This window comes from Struthio camelus, chromosome 6 (assembly GCF_040807025.1).
Source record: "Struthio camelus isolate bStrCam1 chromosome 6, bStrCam1.hap1, whole genome shotgun sequence".
NCBI classification, from domain to species: Eukaryota; Metazoa; Chordata; class Aves; order Struthioniformes; family Struthionidae; genus Struthio; species Struthio camelus.
This window is the reverse complement of record NC_090947.1, coordinates 32,847,514-32,868,900: the sequence shown is the minus strand read 5'-3', so window position 1 is coordinate 32,868,900 and position 21,387 is coordinate 32,847,514. Positions and strand designations below refer to the sequence as shown.

General features: G+C 39.6%; 1 protein-coding gene across 1 annotated transcript in view; it reads left to right on the top strand.

The window, feature by feature from the left end:
- CLASP1 (cytoplasmic linker associated protein 1) overlaps positions 1–21,387 on the top strand; it is a 191,659-nt gene that overhangs the window by 133,499 nt on the left and 36,773 nt on the right. The window contains exons 26-33 of the mRNA XM_068949030.1: positions 1,437–1,540; positions 4,019–4,042; positions 4,951–5,195; positions 8,605–8,668; positions 10,190–10,192; positions 10,447–10,610; positions 11,526–11,604; positions 12,805–12,948. Of these exons, the coding sequence (XP_068805131.1) occupies positions 1,437–1,540; positions 4,019–4,042; positions 4,951–5,195; positions 8,605–8,668; positions 10,190–10,192; positions 10,447–10,610; positions 11,526–11,604; positions 12,805–12,948 (827 nt within the window). The remainder of the gene's footprint in view (positions 1–1,436; positions 1,541–4,018; positions 4,043–4,950; positions 5,196–8,604; positions 8,669–10,189; positions 10,193–10,446; positions 10,611–11,525; positions 11,605–12,804; positions 12,949–21,387) is intronic.

The window sequence follows — 21,387 nt, the reverse complement described above, 5'->3', positions numbered from 1 at the left end:
TATAGCTTTCCTTCTAAAAATGCATACATTAACCTGCTGAATATAATATTTGAGCTCAGTTTTGTGGAAATTCATGATGCGGGTACATGTTTTAAAAAACAGTGTTTTCCCTTCATCATGTTAAATACAGAAGAACTAAGACAAGACCTGGGTGACTTAATCCCTCTCTCTTGCTGCTTGATCACTGCATCCAGTGCAGACGAGCTGAAGGTCTCTTAAATGGGTTTATGCAGCTTGATCCTTGGCACCCCTGAAGTTGCTGGCAAAACTCCTAGTGCACCCATGGGTGCAGGTGTGGGGAGATGGTGGCGGGTTCCTAGGCTCTCCTGAGCAAAGATGAGCTCACGTGGAAACAAAAACTAATGATCTCTGGGCCTCAGAATAGTTTGGAAGGCCAAACCAAGTCTCTTGCTGGTTCGAGACTGGAGCCAAGATCCCAGTGCACTACATCTGATCTGCTCCTCGTCTAGATAAACTGCTGCCAGAGCTCGGCCCATGATACTCGGCTCCCTGCTAGTGCTGACTAGTCTAGCTCCCTGCTAGTGCTGACTTTATGAATTTGGCTTTTGCCCAAGGAAACTGTTTTCAGTTAAGTCTCTCTGGTAGACTTGGGGCAAATCATAAAGCAAGTTGATTAATATTGGGAATGTAAACGGCATTTTGGACCCAACCTTGCTATTTTGATATCACTGAGAGCTTTGCCATCAAATTTGAGGGTGGAGTAATGATACTGCTTGATCAAAAAATACCAGTTTTGATTTATCATATAGCTTGTAAGCTGTGTTTCAGTCCAGTGTACATTTAAACTGCTTCTAAAGAACTATAATAAGACAAAAATTGGAACCACTTCGCACGCAAGTAATAAACCTTCTTATTTTTATTCTTTGGGGCGTAGGATGATGCTCTACTGGTTAGTCAAGCCTTGAAACATGAAATAGGCTAATCTCTTGCTTCTAATCTCACATCTTTGAGAAGAAGCTGCAGGATGGGTCAGTGCTCGGGTATGAGCATGTTCTGACACTGTGGGCACAATTCTGTCTCTCTGAAGTTGATGTGAATTTTACTGTTGATTTCTGAGAGCGCCAGGTTGGGGCCTGCGTGTCTGCCTCTGGCATCAGAACAGAACTTTGAAATAGCTTCTATTTAAAAAGAGAAACACTAAATAGATACCCTTCTTCCCAGCTTTAAAAAAAAAAAAAAAAAAAAAAAAAGACATGCCCTGAGGATCCAAAACTGTCTCTGGGGCCCGACAACCAACAAGAGCTTATTTCTTACTCTAATGGCAACCTCTCTAGAGCTGTGGATAAAAGAGGCTGTAATGAAAAAGGGCTGAGAGTTCCCAGAAGCTTTGGGGAGTCCGGCTGAGACCCCTGATTAGGATTCCAGGGGAATGTACGTTTGCTTAACAATCCCTTTCAATGTTGTCTTTTGTGCAGACCGGTTTGGGCTCGGACAGCCAGGCAGGATGCCTGCTTCCGTGAATGCCATGCGAGTCCTGAGCACAAGCACAGATCTGGAGGCTGCCGTGGCCGATGCACTGGTAAGAGGGGAAAAATACAAAATGCTTCCGACACCCGAAAGTGGCTTAAAGTTACCTGTACGTACGTTCTCCTCTTTCTAAATAGTTTTGTTCCAGTTGTGCCAGTGTCTGACGCTGCATAGTTAGTTTAGTAAACGTTTGTTGCTTTGTGTTTGGGAATATTGGCAGTGACGTTTGTTTCCTTATTCCGGGCAAGTTCTCCACAGTTGTTATCAAACAGACTGACGTGCCTCGGCGCTAGACCATCAGCGGGATGGGCTGAATCAGCTGTTTGCCTTTCACTGAGCTGTTTGAGGCTGCACGTGGCAGCGTGAGGCTGCTCAGCACCGGCAGGGTCAGGGACCTCCATCAGTTCCATTAGCTGCGTGAGGATTTTGTCGGAAAAAACATCCTCTGTTCTCTGTTCGTGTTGATTCCTGATCAGGTTTTCAGAAGAACTGAGGATTTCCTCAATTTCCTTCCTGTGTTGTTTATACCTGGCTGGATATTCAGATGAGCTCTTAGCGTGGCTTGCCTCTAGTTGGTACTATCTCATGCAGTTAGACTGAAATGCATTGTTTAATGTGCTGCTAGTATTTTTGAAACATTAGGTGCATTTCTAAGTAAACTCATTGTCATTTTTCAATTTTATTGTACATAATATTGTACATAACCTTACTGTACTATAAAACTTCATGGGTAGAATCCAGAAAGTATCTTCCACTCTTTGGAAGAAAAGTATTAGCACAGGTCTTTGCATTTACCTTGGGATTTGGGGGCGGAGGGTGTAGAGGCAAGAGCAACTGTTCTACACACTACACACTGTTTCTCCAGCTCCAGCCCTGAGCTGTTGGAACAAGGAGGGAATTTCCTGCTAGATCTGAGGCAGAGACCTCAGATTTTTCTTTATTAAGAATGAACTGTGTCCCCAGAGAGATTGTAATGGACTTTTTCCTCCATTTCCCAGTTCATTTTCACTCAGGATGGCTACTACCATTTTCCTGTGTATTTGGTTATCTCCAGCTCATGCCTCCATATCTAGAGTATTATTAAAGTACTGCTAGATAAGTTCTTTTTTTTTATTTACCTTTCCATAGAAACATAAAAGTAGCTGTGAATAATAGAGAAACAGGGCAGTAGAAGATAACTGGTGGTGTTGAATTTGTTGGCCTAAATAAGTTTTCATTAACCAAATCCAATGGCCTGTGGGTCAGTTCCTGCTTTCAGCTGCTACAATTTGCCACTAAAGCAGTTAATGGTGTTACCCTAGGTGATGGTCTGCAAATGTAAATGAAATTGGGTTGTATCCCTGAAGGTGAGCTGTTGCTGAATACTGGTTATTGAGGAAGGAGAGCGTCTCAGTTCACTGCTGACCATTGAGATCTGTTTGACTGTGACTTGGTCTTCAACTAGACGTCGACGGTTCCCTTTAAACGTCCCACTCTTTTTAACCAAATGCCCTGAAAAGTTAAATGGTAGTGCTGCTGCCTAGTTTGATCAATCTGGATTTCTAAGGCTGTATTGGGAGACAACTTTTATCTTGTAGGGCAGTGGGAAAAAAGGAGACTATTTTGCTCTTTTTTTCTTAGTTGTTTTCTCACAGCAGCAATTTATAGACTCAGTTCAGGCTCCCTTCGTGAGGGCAGTGCGATGCCGGCTTTTATCCAGCAGCCTTGTATTCGGACGGGTATTCTTTGCCGCATAGTACAAAATGAAAAGAACTTCTCCAAAGATGGCTTCAGCCAAATACTCAAGTTTAAACAAAACCCAGTGTGTGTCATTTTGTGACCTCTGCTCTGTGTGTACAATTCCCACTGGAGCCACGACTGTCTGAGGGCTGGATTTGGCCTGAAAACATGCTGCCTGTGCTGGGAACTGGTGCTCAGATCTGTCGGAAGAGTTTAAAGGGTATTGGAAACTTTGGTATTAAGGGCTTTAATTCAAGGTACCACCCAGGTGACCTTGAAGTTAAGCTTCAAAAAGCAGTTTGGTGTAAGAACTGTAGGTTGAAAGAGAACTTGGTTAAATGAAGTTGGTTAAATGTGCTGTGCTGTAGATAGCAATTTCCAGACATCAGAGCTTCTTTCCAAGACTCTAAAATCAAATGTCACTGATAACGTGTGTGTGTTGAGGGGTGGAGGGGGAAGGAAATGACTACCAAGAATTTGTATCTTCCAGAGCAATTTTTTTCAGAAGTAAAGCAGAGAGGTGATGTATCTAGATCTGTCATTGGAAACTTACTAACAGATAATCTCACTTCCAGTCTCTCTAATAGAAAGTGTGCTTAGGCTAGGGTATACAAGCAGTGCAGCAGTTAGAAAGTAAAGCCAGACGTTGTTATACCCACTTTTATTTTGCATAAACTGTGTTTTTTTGTTGTTTTTTGAGTTTGCTAAGACGCATTTGCTATACGTTTTTGTTGCAAAAACAAACCCTACATAAGCTTCTGACATAATTCTCTATGCTTTTTCCCACCCTTCAATATTTTCCTGCCTACAGCTGTTAGGAGACTCCAGGAGCAAGGTACTAGTGCTTTCTTAACTTTTTATTTCTACTTTCCAACTTGCCCTGCCCTGTTGCTATCCCCCATGATACTGCATTTGAGTTAATTTCTATGCTTCAATCCTGCAGTCCTAGTGGAAGCAAAGCTCTGCTGACTTCACAAGTCCAAGAACTGCAGGACTGGACACTGAGGAAGGAATACTGTAGCAAGCACTTTAGAATATAGGCAATTTTTTCTGATACATTGTGTGATCAATTCTATTCTGTTAAGGGTCACTTAAGAGTTTATTTTGTAGTATACAGTTTGGCTTAGTATCATCATTATTATTCTAATATCAGTTCTGTTAGGGTCAGCATTGTCAAAGCAGTACCTAAGGGAATTAGGTCATCTAATACCACGCTACGTAAAAAAGTGAGATTGAGTACTCAGTTCCCTTAGCCTCTGGTAAAATCCCAGGCCAAACTAAAAAATTGTTCTCTCATATCCCAGTTGAAATCTAGTTGCTTCATAAGCAATAACCAAGTAACTGTGCATGCTAGCATGGAAAGTTCTTCAGCTCTTTCTTCCTTCTATTTCAAGACAAAATAAAGGTAAATTGTATTGTCACAGAGCCTTTACCCAAGGAATTACCCATTTTTACAATAAAACAACATGCGGTTTCATTGCCTGTAGCTCATTCCATTGAGCGTAAGTGTCTTGCTTACGTGCCGGGGCACCCCCCTTAGTCAAGTATTTTCATTGAAATCAATGGGATCTGTCTTGCCCTAGTGAGTAAGGTAAGCAGGCAGTGCTTGGTGATGTCCTTAACACACTTAAGTCATTGTAACAGTAGCATTAGTCTTGCTTTGTTAGTGATTACAGAGAGGGCGTTTCTCTTTTGGCATTAACGTAACTATATTTAACCAAGTCTGGGTTTCCCTTCTTTCAGAAAAAGCCTGTGAGAAGAAGATATGAACCCTATGGGATGTACTCCGATGATGATGCTAATAGTGATGCATCAAGCGCTTGCTCTGAGCGCTCTTACGGCTCCAGGAACGGGGGCATTCCACACTACCTGCGACAGACTGAAGATGTAGCCGAGGTCTTGAACCACTGTGCCAGCTCCAACTGGTCTGAAAGAAAAGAAGGGCTCATAGGTCTTCAGAACTTACTGAAAAGCCAGCGGACACTGAGGTGACCTTCATAGCTTTGTAGTTTTGGTCATTCATGGGGGTAGACTTCTGACTTTAGTCGCTAATTTTTACTTGCCTTACGCAGACAAATGGTACCTTTCACAGCCTTGAAGGCTCTGTCTCCACAATGTGGGGTTTTATTTCATTATTATCAGAGAAATTTCTGCTATGGCAGCAGTATCTCTTTGTTAAATTTGTAGTAGTGATGTAGACAGAGCCCAGTTAAGAACGCTGACTTCTCTGAGCCTTCCTCTGTCTCCTCAAGTCCTCTCATGGTAGGTGCTTGTGGCAGCACGGTGAGATTTCCCACAATGATGGTAATGTAAATGTACTCAAAGGGTGGTACCATTTTTACATATAGCCTATCTTTCAGCCTTCAGTAAAATTGTTTTTTCCCAGAAATATGTTTGGTGAAGCAAACACTCACTGCATTTATTCTAAAACTACTCAGGGTGTGTGTCTTTCAGAGATGAGATCAAATGATGTTCTCTGTGTGTAATGCTGGGTGTACTTTGATCCTTTATGAAGGCAATGCTAGGTTTAATTACTTGTGGCTCTTTGTGAATGCATCAGGTATGGTTATTTGTAACTTTTTAAAAATCCTACAGGATAAATTTGAGTCTTGCAAAAATGTAGTTTATAATGGATAAGGAAGTTTCTTAAGGCAATGAAGTAGGTGTACCAACTCTGAAACTTTATGGTAAGAGAGACAGACTTTTTTCCCTTTGTTGAAAGCAAAATAAGCCTTTCAAACACCTTTGGCATGTGACACGTTAAAACAGATCTTAGAATTACCCAGCAGTTATGTGGGAATTTCATATGGCCACAGGTCATGGTTACCGAAGTCATCTGGCTATCAGGCTGTAGGCTTTTCACCCTTGATTTATGGTGAAAGTATTTGGAAGCAAACAGTTTATCTTCTAGCTCCTTTGAAGGTAACGTTCAGAAATAGCTGCAGCATTTCATTTTTCTGTTATGAATATTATGAACTTAAATTGTGGCTAAGTTTATAAGCGGTTGTTGTATGGTTGGCAGTCTAGCTACTTGGATTTGTGTAATTTTTTTCATTTTAAAAGGTCTTCTGATTTGCTGGAAACTTTTGATGCTTCTTAACAGGCAGAATGAAAATGGACTGAGATCAGATCTGGAAAGATTATTTTCTTTCCATCATAAAAATACTTTCTAGCACTTCCCATGATGTGATGCAGCCCTTAAGAGGGAAGTGCTACAAGTTTCAAATATGGTAGTTAGTTTCAAATATGGTGGTCTGTCCCTAGATCACAGAGGTGCCTTTTGATGTGGTCTGTTTAGGAGTATTTGAAAGAGACTTTCCACATGAATATATTCATGTTTTTTAACCAACTCTCTTATACAGACACGTTGGGAGAAACTTTGGTTTTGCCTTGCCACAAAGGTATATGAGGATTATAGCAACCAAATTTTCAAAGGATATTGGTGATAGTTCCAAGGGAGGAAGTGCTGAGAAGATCAGATGACGGGCTGCTTACCCAGATCAGTAGCTCTTAGCAGAATTGCCAGTAGAATAAAGCTGCTGTTTTCAGTCCTGCTGGTTGCAGTATTTGAACTGTACAGCTGCTACTAGCTCCTCAAGCTAGCAAGTTTTTTTGGCTTTGATTCTAGATAGCTTGTAAACCTGTCCCAGAATCTACACAGTCTTAAATCCCTGCAGAGTTGTTTTTCTAATTTGGTACTGTTTTTAGTTCTCTGGATTATATTTCCTTTTGGTTTGCTTATATGCTTCCACCTTTGTTCAGGGTTGATCAGGTGCCTGTTCTAGTGATTAGATTTTTATCATCCTGTGTGGTTCCCACGGCATCATGTAGAACATCACCAAGGTTATTAGTCCAGGGGGAGAGTCTTTTTTCTTCTAACTAAACCCGGTATCTTCTGTTGTGGTATAACAAGTAGAATAGCAGGTGGCAATGTGACTAGGGTGGGGTTTTTTGGTGTTTTTTTTGTTTGTTTTTTAAGTTCTCTGAACCTAGAAGAGGCCTGATCCTGTATTAGCTAGGATGTTAGCATCCAAAGTACAATACGTACCTATCCTCACTGCTTCTTACATCTTCATGTGGCCTAGCTCTATAGGGGCTCCCCAGTAAGGTCTCTTCTCAGTAAAACAAGTCCATTAAAGAAACTTTTTTTAGTGCCCGTTTAAGTTTGGCATGTGCCTTGTTACCCTGGGTCAGCAGGTCTTTTAAAAAAGACACTTATACTTGTTGTCTTCATATAACCCTTGTCCAGAGAGAAATTTCATTAGAGTAATAAAAAGGAGCAATTGCATTGGGTCAGGAGAGCGTTGTAGAACAGTCATTTTGAGAAGGTGCAGTCTCCATCCGGAATGAAGCTGCTAGCTTGCTTTGGCATTGTTATAAAGACCTTATTTCTCTGTGTTCAACTCTTAGGGAGAGCATTATCTTTGTGCCCTTTAAAAATTTGATCAGCCTTTCGTGAATGAATATATTTGGAAAAAAAAAAAAAGTCCACTGTTACTTATAAACAAACTAACAACATGAAATAGCTTAACTACTGACACATTCTGGTCTGTTCCTTGAAGCTTATTTTAATGTTATATATATGGTGGTAGGTTTTGGAATTAAGGTCTATCTGGTAAAAGGGTGCCCGTAATAAGATCTGAATGGCTGTTCTCTGAGCAGTCAATGTGCCTTTTGTTAGTAGCTCCGGTTTAAGAGTAATTGGGGAAAAATACCTAACGCCATCCATAGTATGTAGGAGATGTTACCCAGTCATCTTGCTCTGTTTTCATTGGGACTGTAATAAGCAGGTGAAATTTCTGCTGTCTTTGACAAGTTTGCCTTGCAGGAAAACTAATATTGTAACATTTGGCCTTGTATTTTTCAATACACTGAAAATAAGAGCTTTGACACCAAACAGTTTTGTGTTTGATTCAAGTTCAATATCTTATGAAAAGGTTCCATTGCCGTCTTGCCTAAAAAGGGCATTATTAAGTGCCTAATAATCTCCTACTAATGGGAACTTGCATTTATACCTTGATTTAATTCTCTTCTGACTTACTAGGTTGCCTACTCTATCATCCATTTCTATATATGTATCTTCTCATTGTATCTTTTCTTTCCCTTTGAAGTCAGTTCTAGTATCTGTTAATACTGATCTCACTGGAGTTGCTGATAGTTTGGAGACGCCTGATTTTGTTTTTAAATCATGATTGTTAAATTTCTTAACCTAAGTTTGGTGTTTCCAGCAGCTGAGCTGGAATGCCAAATACAGCTTTGTCTATTTGTGTGTGACTGAATATTTAAATTGAGAAGATTAAATCTTTTTCAGCTGTTGTTCTTTCTTTTTATTTTTTTTAGCTTTTTTGCTGCAACTAGAGTTTTAGCATTAATATCATGTTTTATTATGTATTTTAGCCGAGTCGAGTTAAAAAGGCTGTGCGAAATATTTACTCGCATGTTTGCTGACCCTCACAGCAAGGTAAGATCACAAAGGCTTGGCTCGTTCCCTTACGGTACCTTATGTGCACGTTTGCCCTCGTTCCAAAATGAATGATTTGTATTTCTACCCCTGCCATCTGCTGGGAGAAACTGGTATTTATAAATCTCATGACTATCTGTTTTATGTTGAAAGGATATATCTTACAGGGCATCAGCCCCTCTCTTATTGCTCAGGCTTGATTGCTCTGTGCTTCCCAAAGAACTTGCTGCCTTTGAGAAGTTAGCTACCGGAGCAAGGCATTCAGTTTTATCTGTACTTCTTTAGGTTGTTTCTCAGTCATGCACAACAGTGAGGTTCGTGAAGGGTAATGAGTCATAGTTCAGCATCATGGTCACTGGCGTTGAGATACACCAGGGAGAATTATGGAATCTCACCAATGTGTTATTCTGGATCTTTTCAAAAACATTGAAACAATGTCAGTAATATAACTGCTTTGCCTTCTTTAAAACACTGTCCTTTGAAGTTGAAGGCCATTACATGAATTTACATGTGTCTTCTAAAAATAAGCAGGGAGGAATGGAGGGTTGGGGAATGGGGAGGTCGGACCCATAGGTACTTTCATGCCCAGCATTCTTCTCCTGTTGGCAGGTAATGAGGATCAGGAAGATGTGGGAAAAGAGTTTTGTATTCCTTCCCATGGAAGCTTGCTGGATCCCCCTGATGGGAACCAGTAATGACTAGATGAAAACATCTGTTGTTGTGTTAAATACAATATTAAAAAGGAGGAGTTGTACAAATATTTGTGCCTCAGGCCACTTGGTAAACTAGTTCTAACAAATGATTGTCAGGTGCAAATTCCCTGGGTAGACAGGTTATTTTATAGCTGCCTGTCGCAGACCTACCTCAAAGTGTGCATTTTTGGCCGTAGTTAGTCTGGACCCTTTTGTAATGTGGCAGTTCATATCTGTAAAATCTTAACGTTTTCATTCTCAAAGTTCAGTCTGTGTCACGGCAAGTATATTCTCTGTGCCAGTGCTGATCTGTAATCTTCATTGTTTTTATGGAATTATCATTACAACTGCAGTAGTTGTGTTGTAAGACAACTCTAACTCTCAATCACTAAATTGCTGCAGCATAGCTGCAGTCAGAATTTAGTCTTTCGTAAAAGTACGGTTCATTTCTGCCTTCTGTCCTTGCTGAACACTAGTGTTTGGGATGAGGTGGAACTGGGGTCTCAGAAGTTGGAATAAATTGGGAAGTGAGACAGGGAAAAAACACGATAAAGATTGCATGCAACTGCAGAAAGCAGTCCAGCTCTCCTGACTTGTTGACTTTAAAGACATTGCTCTCATGAGTGAGGATACTGGATCTGATTCAATGTATATAATGTTTCAAATAAGTCTAAGAAGAAGAGATTTGGTTTTAAGAAAATGTCAACTTTCCCTGAATGCACCTTTTATCTGTTGACAAACTGCATCTGAACAGTCGGGCTTGATCACTGTGTGCTAACGAGTGGTTTGTTTTGTTGCATGGCCTGCTTTGCGGTGGAATTCACAACAGAGAGTAAGTGCATTCTTCCCCTCTTCCTTCATTTGTTTAATGTGGTATTTTAATACGGCACATGCTAGATGTGTATTGTTTGTGACTTTTTTTTTTCTCCAGAGCAATGTGGTCACTAAAATTCATTCATTCATTCATTCATTCATGAAACTATCTATAACAAAGTCATCATGAAACTCAAAAAATCAAGGGGGGAGGGGATTAGAAATCTATTTATAGCCTAGTCTGTCTTTTTGTGACACACTTTTCGTTTATAGGTCTTCAGCATGTTTCTGGAAACCCTGGTTGATTTCATCATCATTCATAAAGATGACTTGCAGGACTGGCTTTTTGTTCTCCTGACACAGTTGCTAAAGAAAATGGGAGCAGATTTGCTGGGGTCTGTACAGGCAAAAGTTCAGAAAGCTCTGGATGTCACAAGGTAGAGTACTCAGCTGGCAAAAATTATGCACGTTTTCTCAGGATTACAAGAAGCTACCTAAGGAACATCTTAGAAACCCAGGAGGGCCATACGTTTTGAGAGATGGATCCTGCTGAGTACCGTAATAAAAGAACAAAATCACATTGCACTTAGATTTCAATGCTTTAAATATTGTGTGCACTCTGAAAACTCTTGAGTTAACAAAGTAATCAGTTTTAAGTTTTAGATGTCGTCCTCTAAAGTTATCCATGTAGGAAAGAGGTGTTTCTGCTTCAGTCGTCTTTGACTCATAAAAAATTATCATTTGTAGTGTTCAGAGTGTGATTCGTGCTTTGATACAAAGTGCAGAATGCCTTACATGTGTTCAAACAGCAAATATTGGTAGTGAAAGGATAAGATCGTGAATGCTGCTGTGTTCTTGCATACCTGTTCAATTCTGTAGTCCATGTGCTTTCCTAAGAACGTCCGGCATAGGACATCTTTATGATAAAGGGTAACTGATCCAAAAAATTGTAGGACTTTCAGGAGGGGGGAAAAAAAATTCAAGAGAAAACGAGATACAAAAGGAGGAAAGGAGAAATCAAAACAATTTAGCTCTGGGGAAAAGATAAACCAGTGTGCTGCTATAAATAAGGGAACAAAGAACAGCCTGAAGTGAAGAAAGCATGGACCGGTATGACAAAAATAAGAGAAGTGTCGATGTATTGACTTAGCAGTTTTTGCTGGTGTTAATTCAATAGTCAGCTGATCCTTTGATGTGGAATTCTGTGTGGTTGATGGTTGAATAAAAGTGAAATAAAAAAAAAAGGTCACGGTAGATGCTGAACTCTCATATGTGAACTTTTATGCCTCAGGTTAATTTAGTCATGATAATTCGTGTTGCGTTACGTTTTTACTTTTGTTTTCTTTGGACAGGGATTCTTTTCCATTTGATCAACAATTTAACATTTTGATGAGGTTTATTGTAGATCAGACCCAAACACCAAACCTCAAGGTCAGTATCAAAAGCCTTTTCAGTGAAGCATAAACACGGTCCTCTTAATTTGCAATGGCAGGTGTACTTTAAAGTGTAGAACTCATGAAAACATAACTAATTGTAAATACCTGTATGATGCAATATAGAAAGAACATTAGCAGATTTGATTCATTTTTGTGGTTCACTTATTTTCATAAGAAATATAATTTCCAAAAGTCTGCACATGACAGTAACTCAATTCTCATCTCCCAAAATGACTTCCACTAATACCTAGGTTACCTCTTTTTTAAGAGTTAGCAATTAGTGTGGTTTTGAAATCCTCTTCCCCCCACCCCCCAGTTCAATACACTTAAATATCTTTTTAAAAATTGCCCTGTGATTCAAGATACAAGTCAGTAAGTAAGAGCTGGGCTTTAGGTACATTGGAAAGTATGGGAGTGAAGTTTAGACAGGGAAAATTCTTCTGCACTCTGGTCTTGGTGGGAGGAAACTTGGCAATACAGGGCAGAAGGGACCAGAGCCCTTGCCCTGGACAAGTAGGGAGCTGAGACCCTGAGTACACCATCACAAGTGCTCATTGTACAGATATAGCAAAAAGGATTGGCACATTTAGGCTTCAAAGGGGAAAAAAAAAATCAGTGTTCTGTTATTGAATCCTTTCAAGGAGATGCAATCATGCAGCCTCTCCTTAAGGAGGTTGCTGTTTCAAGGTTTTAGGAACACTGGAAACTTTGGAGATCATATATTTCTCTTCCAGAGATAGGAATATAGGAGTATACAAGATGCCAAATAACTAGAGCGTTTTCTTTCTGATCTCCAAAATCTTAGATCTTTGGAGACTCTAGCAACAACGTTTAGTTTGAGACAAGAAACTAAGGTTTGACATTTGAAATAACCCTGGGTATAAGAGAGAGACCAAAAGACTTTAGAACATTCGATACTGGTGCAAGCAGGGTGTGGAGTGCTGATTTGCTTATGCAAATACACAAGCAGACAGATGTTTTTCAAGCTAGTTCTGATAGACCATTCCAGGCTGTTACTATACAATCCTGGGTAGAAAATTCCTTCCGACTTTGAGACATGACGTGGAGACATGTCACAAGGATATATTTTTTTCCCCTCAATGCATAGATCTTGTGAATCTGTAGCAATATCTGTGTATCATTGGATAATTCAGTCTTTTGCCAGTTCATCAGACTGACGAATCTCACTTCTCAGGTGAAAGTTGCTATCCTGAAGTATATTGAGTCCCTGGCAAGACAGATGGATCCAACAGACTTTGTGAACTCCAGTGAGACAAGACTTGCTGTATCTAGAATTATAACTTGGACAACAGAACCAAAGAGCTCAGACGTGAGAAAGGTAAGCCAAAGTGCAGGAGCATTTGCAGTAATTGTTAATCTTCGTAAGAAAGAAAAAAAAATCGATCTTAAAGACAATTTTAAAAGTCAGTAGTTAGATTGTAATTAAAAAAAAAGAAAAAAGAAAAAAGGAATTTTGCATACCTTGCCATCCAAACTGAAGTGTCAATTGAGTAAAGGTACTCTTCATATTTTTTTTTTTTTAAATAGGTACTCAGCTGTGTGACTTTAACTACTATTAACATGCAAAAAGAGAACTTGATTTAAACAGGTACTTGTTACTGAGCAGTCTGGAAATATCTGTAGTTTTTCTGTTTACTTAGGTAAAGAGTAGGTGCTTTGTAGACTCGAATGAAATGTAGCCCAACTTCTGCGATGCAGTATTTTTAAAGGAAAGAAAACAAATCAGTTAGCTGCCAAGGACTCTCAGTTCTTTTAAAAGAAAGAACATTGTGTTTATTTCAACTTGGAAAAAATTGACACATTTAGGTCAGGCATAGATAATACAGTCAACTTGTTCCTTTTCTTGCTGTAGATGCAAGTGTCAGGTAAGCTAAGAAGCAAATAACAGATACTCATCTGTTTCAAGAGGAAAGTGAGACCATTACATGAATCTGGTGTCTGTAACACAATTTAAAATTACCTTTTTTTCCCAGCCCAAGTATAGGAATAAATTTCAGTAGGGGTTACAGGTTTTGAGACATACTTGGACTAAAAACTCTTCAGCACTTCAGAATGTAAAAATTCTATGAGATTCCTATACTCTGAACACTTAAAAAGTTGATTTAGTACTAGAATAATATTTTAGTATTTTATAACTTTGCCAATAAAATTAGATTTGTTGGTTATTTGACTTTGATGAAATGGTCACTGACTAAGAAAGGTGCTACAACTGGCACCAGATATGACAGCCGTCAGACTTCAAGGAAGCTTTCTGTGTGCGTGTTGTGTGCTTTCCAGCCTCTGTTCGACTGGGTCTGGAGGAAAACGTCTCATCCACTTTTTAGACTTTCTGCAGGGACTCTTTGCACCAATGTGGCTGGAATTTGCTTCCCTAAGATGGTCTGTCCCTGAAAGGAGTGATTTTAAATCCTGGACTTAAATCTGGAACGTGCATTACTGTTTTGATGCCTTCAATTACAAAGTCAGGATTAAATAAGGAAAGAAAATAATAAGGAAAGGGAAATAGGGAATAATGGGAAAAGAAATTGCTTCTCTGTTACAGTTCAAAGTAAACCCCTAACTGTTTACTCTGACAGGTTAGAGACAGGTTTGTTGTAAATTATTTAACTAGAAATATATACTGAAAGCAAAGAGTGAAATCTGTGTTGCTCAGTAGAAGAAATATTCCACCGTTAGGGGTCATCATTGCCGCGTGTAAAACTGAGTGAGGAGTATCTCCGCAGCAGCTGAAAAGCAGGCTGTTAGCTGTGAAGCTGCTGGACGTGGGGAGCGCGTGTTCCCGACGCAGTGACCGTCCTTTTATCCGTTTCAAAGACTCACAGAGCTCTGGTAAAACTGCCAGGAAACTTCACTTGAGCAGTACCTGGGCAAGTATCAGGGTGCCTTGGGGGCTGATAAGAGATTACTGAATCTAATTTCTTTTTATTAAACCTGAACGTGACTACCGTATTTGCCTCTAGCGCTGGTAGCATTCAAGTGCAGTATTGCACAGTTAAGCTAATTTAGGCTACTAAGATGGATGCAGGCATGATCTTTACTTCATCATACTGTTGGTGTACTATGATTTTTATTAAGAACATAGTGCAAACTACCAGCTGTGGAAGAAACGTTGTGGCAAAAGATTTATAAGCAATCATTGGCCATTATCTCTGTGAGGGCTGTGGTTAACAGACTAATAAATTCATTATGCAATAACGAACTGTGTTTTCATGGGCCAGCCCTGACAAATGAAGTGTTCTGAAGAACACAATTAAAAAAAATATTTTTTGAGAATATCACCGGGAAAAAAACAGTACTAGTTTTTCATTTCAAAAAGATTAATTTGTATAACTTAAGGGTCAGAAGCTGATTTTTTTTTTGCCCTCTTGTAAGGAATCGCTGCTGATAACGTTCAGGATCTGAGGTTTTCAAAGTGCAGAGCAGATCATGCAATTGTGAACATTGCCACCCTAAAAATTGAGGGAGCAGCTGACTGTCTGGGAGAGAGGGAGAAGAAATAATTCAGACTTCAAATCCTCAGACCCTTGACAGAATGCTGGAGAGGCCTGGAACAAGTGTAAAGTGTGGTGCTTTCTCAGTAGTGGCTGGGTTGGGACCACCGGCGTGATCTACTGCTCCTGTGAGCTGACAGGAGCAAACCTTTTTTTTTTTTTTTTTTTTTTTTTTTTTTTTTTTTTTTGCTACTGAAGTGTCCTGGCTGGCATAGTCCGGTCCGCCCGTACCCCCGCACCTGACTAGAATGGAAACGCCAGCGTTAAACTACCCGTGAAGGCAGCAACTCTTTCATGCAAGAAAGTTAGTTCCCCAACGAATGTGCTGTTGACTGCTGCCTTAACGCAAATATCTTTGTGTGTTATGGTCATGCTATTCCCTCTGAATATTGCCTCTGTAAAGGAGGTGTGGGTAAAGCAGGCACATTCATGCTGATTAATTAAAAATATAAATGTTCTAGTGGTGAATGCTCATGGCTGTTGTGTGCACATGGCAATTAATCATGCAGATTTTATCCTATAATAGCAAAGGGATCTGTTCATGAAATGGATTATATTATCAGTCAATAGTGGGATCATCCTTCCCTTACTATTAACTGTATGTGATGGTCATGGAGATCCTAGCCTTGTAGTATGAAAGAAATGCAGAGAATTTGGAGAAGAATACAACCTAAGGTGACATCTAATCCAAAGAGCTTTTTCGAAGTGAATGATACTTCTGTATTAAACTCAGTACCCCCATACGATGACTTCGTAAACATACGTAACGATCATGCTTAACCTGTCTGCCGTTGAACTTGGACTGCAGATCATGTTTAATAGCTGTTGGAATCAGAAGTAAACTTAGCTTAAGGAATTGCTGCTATGCATACAAGAGTTTGTTTTAGCATGGAATGATATCTATAGCTAAATATAAGCTCTGTTATCACTTTTGTGTATAAAAAACACAATGTACTTTCAGGAATGTACAGTTGACATCAGAGTAATTGACAGATATCTCAACGTCTCAGGGCAGAACCCATTTAAATTGTTGACAGTGGCAGTAAATTATGTATAGTGAAAATTATTGTCATGTTTTATTGTTAGAATAAAGTGAGCTGCAGAGTGTTATGGGTAAATATTTTTTTCTTGTTTTAAAGATTATTAACACTTAAGAGTGTTTACCTTGCATTCAAGTTAAGATTTACTTCCTGGAAACAATGCTAGAAGAAAGGTGAAAGGTGCTTGTCCTCTGTATTAAACAAAAGCTTTTAGGTAGAAACGGATCGTGCTGCACTGTGTGGATAATTATATGGGATGTGGATCAAATTTTGTCCTCAGGTGCAATGAATTGTGTACGTGAGAGCATGTGTTGGTGATTTATGTGCATACAGCCAATGTGTTCCTTATTCCCCTAGCAAAGACATGCATGATATGTAGATCAATGGACAGAGCACAGATTTTTCAGAACTCCAATTTTGATTGTATTAGTGTTTAACCTTGTTGTGAGCACATACTTACAAGGCATACATCTCTGCCTTGGTTTATTTCTCTCTGTCATGGGATGTTAATTCTGATTATTGTTTTTTTTTTTGGAAAACATTTCAGATTCAATGAAATCATTCTACCAAAGCCAGTTATCACCACACAGAAAAGTAACACAAAATGGTAATGCAAATAGAGATGACTGGTGTGAGATATTACATTGGTAACTTCACTATCTTATCACCAAATTGCCAGCAAAGTTATTGTGCAATCTTTACGTAGGCAAAACTCCCATTAATTTTGGATTACAGGATTGGGCTCTGTGTGGGAAAATACTCTGATCTTGGTGAAGAGCCGTCAGCTGGAGAATAGAAATTAAAATGAGATTTCTAATTCGACTCTGACCAAAGCCTTAAGAAGCCTTGTGCCCAAGGCTAAGGGGAACGGAAGTTTTTATTAAATATGAGTGCTCAGCACTAAAAAAGGTGTGGAGTCATCTGTAAGAGCACCTGGGATCTTAGTGCTTAGAAGGAGTTTGCATATAGATTGAAAAGGTACAAGACGTTTCAAGGTGAGGGGCCAGTGACGCTGCCCACTGTCTTGATAGTCAGCCAAGCTCTGGTCTGAACAGTGACAGGTCTATGTTGCGTGATTGTGATTTGGCCCACTAATCTCAGGGAAGTAGTAGTTTTTCCTCTGTGCCTGGCTTCTGTTGATGAAACATTCATACGGGAGTTTTATTTTACAGTGATCTTGTTTTTATACGTCATGGGCAACCTCGTTTACTGTGCATGGCATTATGTTCTGCCTTCCACTTACGTAACGAGGAATACTTTACTTTTTTTTTTCCTTTTTTTTTTTTTTAATAAACTGTCCCACTTCTAAGCTGTGTTTTGACCAAGCTGCCGTCGAGGGTGAACAATGAATGGGACTCAGTAAGACGCAGGAGCCATTGCAATGAATCAAAAAGTCCAAGCGAGTGTTTATATTACCGGAATTTACTTCAAGGTGAAGTCCCCTGCCGTCTAGCTGTCCTAAATAGTGCCCTGCTTGGATTGTCACTGGTTTGTGGGTGAAGTCAAGAGATGTCCAAAGAAAACCATGTCTGGGATCAGAATTGTTTCCAAAACTGGTTTATCAGGAAACTTTTTTAATTACCCCAGAAAAAGGAGATCTAAGAGAAAGCTGCAGGCCACTGGATTCATGTGCTCAGACAACCAAGGAAGGGTTTCTTGGTGGCTTTTTTTTTTTTTTTTTAAATAGCAGTTCTGAATGCCAGATTTCAAGAAATACTGATGTTTTCACTTTCATAAGGAAATGATAACTAAAGAAAATTTGGCTGAAATATTGCTGCAATATCTGTACCAGGACCAGGAAAGCAAGTGCTGCTAAGGAAATGAAATTAGACTCCTTTGTAGCGTGATGTTAAATGAGACTTCTGATATCTCTCCTGGAACTTTGTAATTTTCTGTTCGGGGTCAGGCTGATTTGAGCAATTCTATGACATGAAAGTTTAGCTGAAAACGGACTCCTGAAGCTGAAATGGCATCGTTCATCCTTAACAGTGTTGGGCAACAGCTAGCGCTAGTCGTGTTCTTTTATAGTAGCAGTAGCAGAGAGGATGTTTGCAGAAACACTTTTAATGGCAAATCATTTTAATTTTCCCCAGTAGGTCAGGCCTTGCTTTCTGGCCCTGAGGGTTCTCTAATTTTCTTGTAATATTCTTGTACCAAATTTCCATGTCTCATTGACTCTATGAAATAGAGCCAAGTTAACAGAGAATCGGGCCTTAGGATTTCATTTCAGTCTTCGGGAGTCTTAAATAGCGGTATGTCTGCACTGCTGAGTTCAGCTGTTTAGCAAAAGGATATTCTTAAAGAAGTCAAAGTAGAACTAAATGCTTAGGGGAACTACTTCCAGGGATTTTAACATAGTCATTGTTAGCAAAAATAGCATCATTCATCAAAAATGGCATTTGGTGGACTTAATTACTTACTTTAATGCTACTAGAACAAAAAGGTTCTTGGTGTCCTAGCTGTGTTTCCAAAATAGTAGCTGTCGTTTTCTGTTTGTTTTGAATTTGAAGCTAGAGAGCTATGAGAGCGCAAATATTTTCAGTGTAAATGGCTCTCCAATTTATACAGCCTTCTAGACTCCTTCGTGTTGAAAGCGGTTTGTCATACAAGCAGTTGCATTTTTCTCAGTTTGCTTGAAACTGAGAGCTGATGCTAATAGGAGATAAGGACTTGCTTTGTAGAATACGTGCACTCATGCTTATATTATGCATCTGTGCATAATATGTTTGTACATGCCATGTATATAAATATACACATACCTACATAGGTAGAGGTGACACATCATACTTTAATATGAGGACTAGAGATTTACACGATGCTTTGTAGAGTCATCAAATAAATGAACCATTCGCTGCTTTCTCTACACAGTGATGGATAAGTCTGCCACAGTTATTCTAGATTTCAAACCTCCATGCAGGTCAAAGTGCATGTTTTTAACTACGAACCACCTTCAGAAACTCTTCTTTCTTAGCTTATATGTGGGAATTTGCCCTCAAAATTCAGACCTGCATCATGCCAGGCTTATCATATGAATTTCTCCGTTGTCAATAGAATGTCATCTTTGTTGCTAGTCCAAAAAATAAATAAATAAATCTGGGGAGGGATGTTTCTGGAAAGGTTATTTTTTTTGTATGGAGCAAAGTTATTCAGAGTAGCCTACATCCGCTTGATTTCTGAGCGTCATGTCTGGCTCTCCTGGAAATAACGAACCTTTTTTGCTATAATCTTTGCCATGGCCAGTTGACAAAAGAACAACACACGTAAGGATTTTAATCCATTACAGAGCTATAATCAAAGTATGTGATGATTCAGTGCTGTATATTTTTTATTGGTACTTTTTACTGTACTTTTACTGCTATTCGCGATGTAGTCACACTTTGACATGTCATGTAACCATCCATGATTTATAAAACCTTTTATGCTATGTTAAGTGTGTGCTGTATAAAACACAATGACAATGTGAATTTAATCTGTATGTGAGTTCTGTATGTAAATCTATTGAAACAAATTCTTCCTTTTCAGGGTGTTGATGCAAACGGAATAGTCTAATGGAAATCTTCTGGGAAAACTATGTATTTAAAAACTTGAAATCAAGCTAACATGCTTGGATTATGAACTGATGAAGCCATTGTGATTCATGCTACCATATCAGTAATCTGGATGTCTGTAATCATCCGATTTTAGACCCAAAAAGGGAACAAGCAGGAGGTTTGGTTTGGCAGATAGTTTGTTAGCTTAGTGCCAAGCTAAAGCTTAATTGTGTGCTGGAAAGTACACTTAAATGACGCTTAGAGCCTGCAAACACTCTGAGAAGATGTGAATTGACTCTCAATATCAGCTATGCTCCTCAGAGAAGGTTGTCAAAGCATTGTCCTATGCCAATATATGTGCTAATATAAGCTGCTAATGTGTCACTGCTGCTTCCCAATCTCAGTGGATTTATTTATCTGCGCTTTAGCATAACTCAAAGTGACATGAGAGAGTTCCTCTGTCCCGATATGTCCTGCCTGCATTGTTAAAAATTCATTTGCCTTAGACTGGATGGTGAAATGAATAATTCATATACAGCATGAGTATATTTGTCAAAACCGAGTAGACAGTGTGGAATTTCCCCAGATCGATCACAGTTTAAAAGCCATTTGTAGAGAGTGTTGGTCTGTTCGGCTGATGGTCGGACTGGAGTCAGGAATTTGCATGTTCTTGATTTTTTTATGTCCTCTGAACATGTCAAGAGATATGTACGCGCAGCTAGATACAGGCAGATGCAAGCTCCTCTTGCCCTGCTCCTGGCTGGCCAGATGCACGCCCTAGCGACATCTCAGTACAGCGCTTCACCTAGGCCCTGCATCTCAGCAGGCTTTTCCAAATGGCTGTGGAGGTAACCGGTAGGTTGCCAAAGTGAAGCGCTGCAGGAGTGCTAAGGGAAGATCTGTAAGCCTGAGAACTGTGGCTGAGTAATTTTAAGCCAGTGCTGCCCTCTGCTGAAAGGAATGCTCTTTTGGCTAAGTCAAATATTAATGCTTTGCAGTTACTTGAAAATGTGGGAGTGACTGATTAAAATTGTCTTATGCAAAACGATAGCATATATACTGTTTAGATGATTTAGTTGAAATCTGTGCTTTTGCTAAATAATATAAACTTTCCTGTTTGTTAAATCCAGACCATGCATAGTTGGGTAGGTGAGGATTTGCCAGCTAGGACAACTACAGCTTCCTCAGGGCCTGGTGAAGGAAACTTGGAAGAGAAATGTAAACAGGTAGACTAAATGCTGCGTGCACTAATTGCACTAATCTTGTTTGCGGTCTCAACCCAACTGTCTAGCTGTGCAAAAAGACCTTGCCTGGGAGCCTGAAAAAGTGTCTGTCTGTTAAATAACTTGTTGGCTTTGATGTGCTTTCCTGTTAACTTTCTTTTTGTTTGCAGATTGCTTTTGTTTCTCAGAAACAAAAGAGTTTTCTCAAACTCAGAGTTTGGGGTCCCCCGCTCTTATGGGGTTGACAATGTTGTGAGCCTCTTGTCAACATAAGCTCGAGCAACTTGCTGACTGCTTTCATGTAGCTCAGGCACTGGCAGCTTATTGTGCTTTGTAGATCAGATCAGCTACAGGGACTATCATAAGGCACTGGTATGAAGCTTAGATCAGGTCACTGACCAGGTTTCCCCTTAAAAATCAATGGATTTTCCCAATTAGCCTTGATCTTTTTTGCTTAATGAGCCCAAACTTTT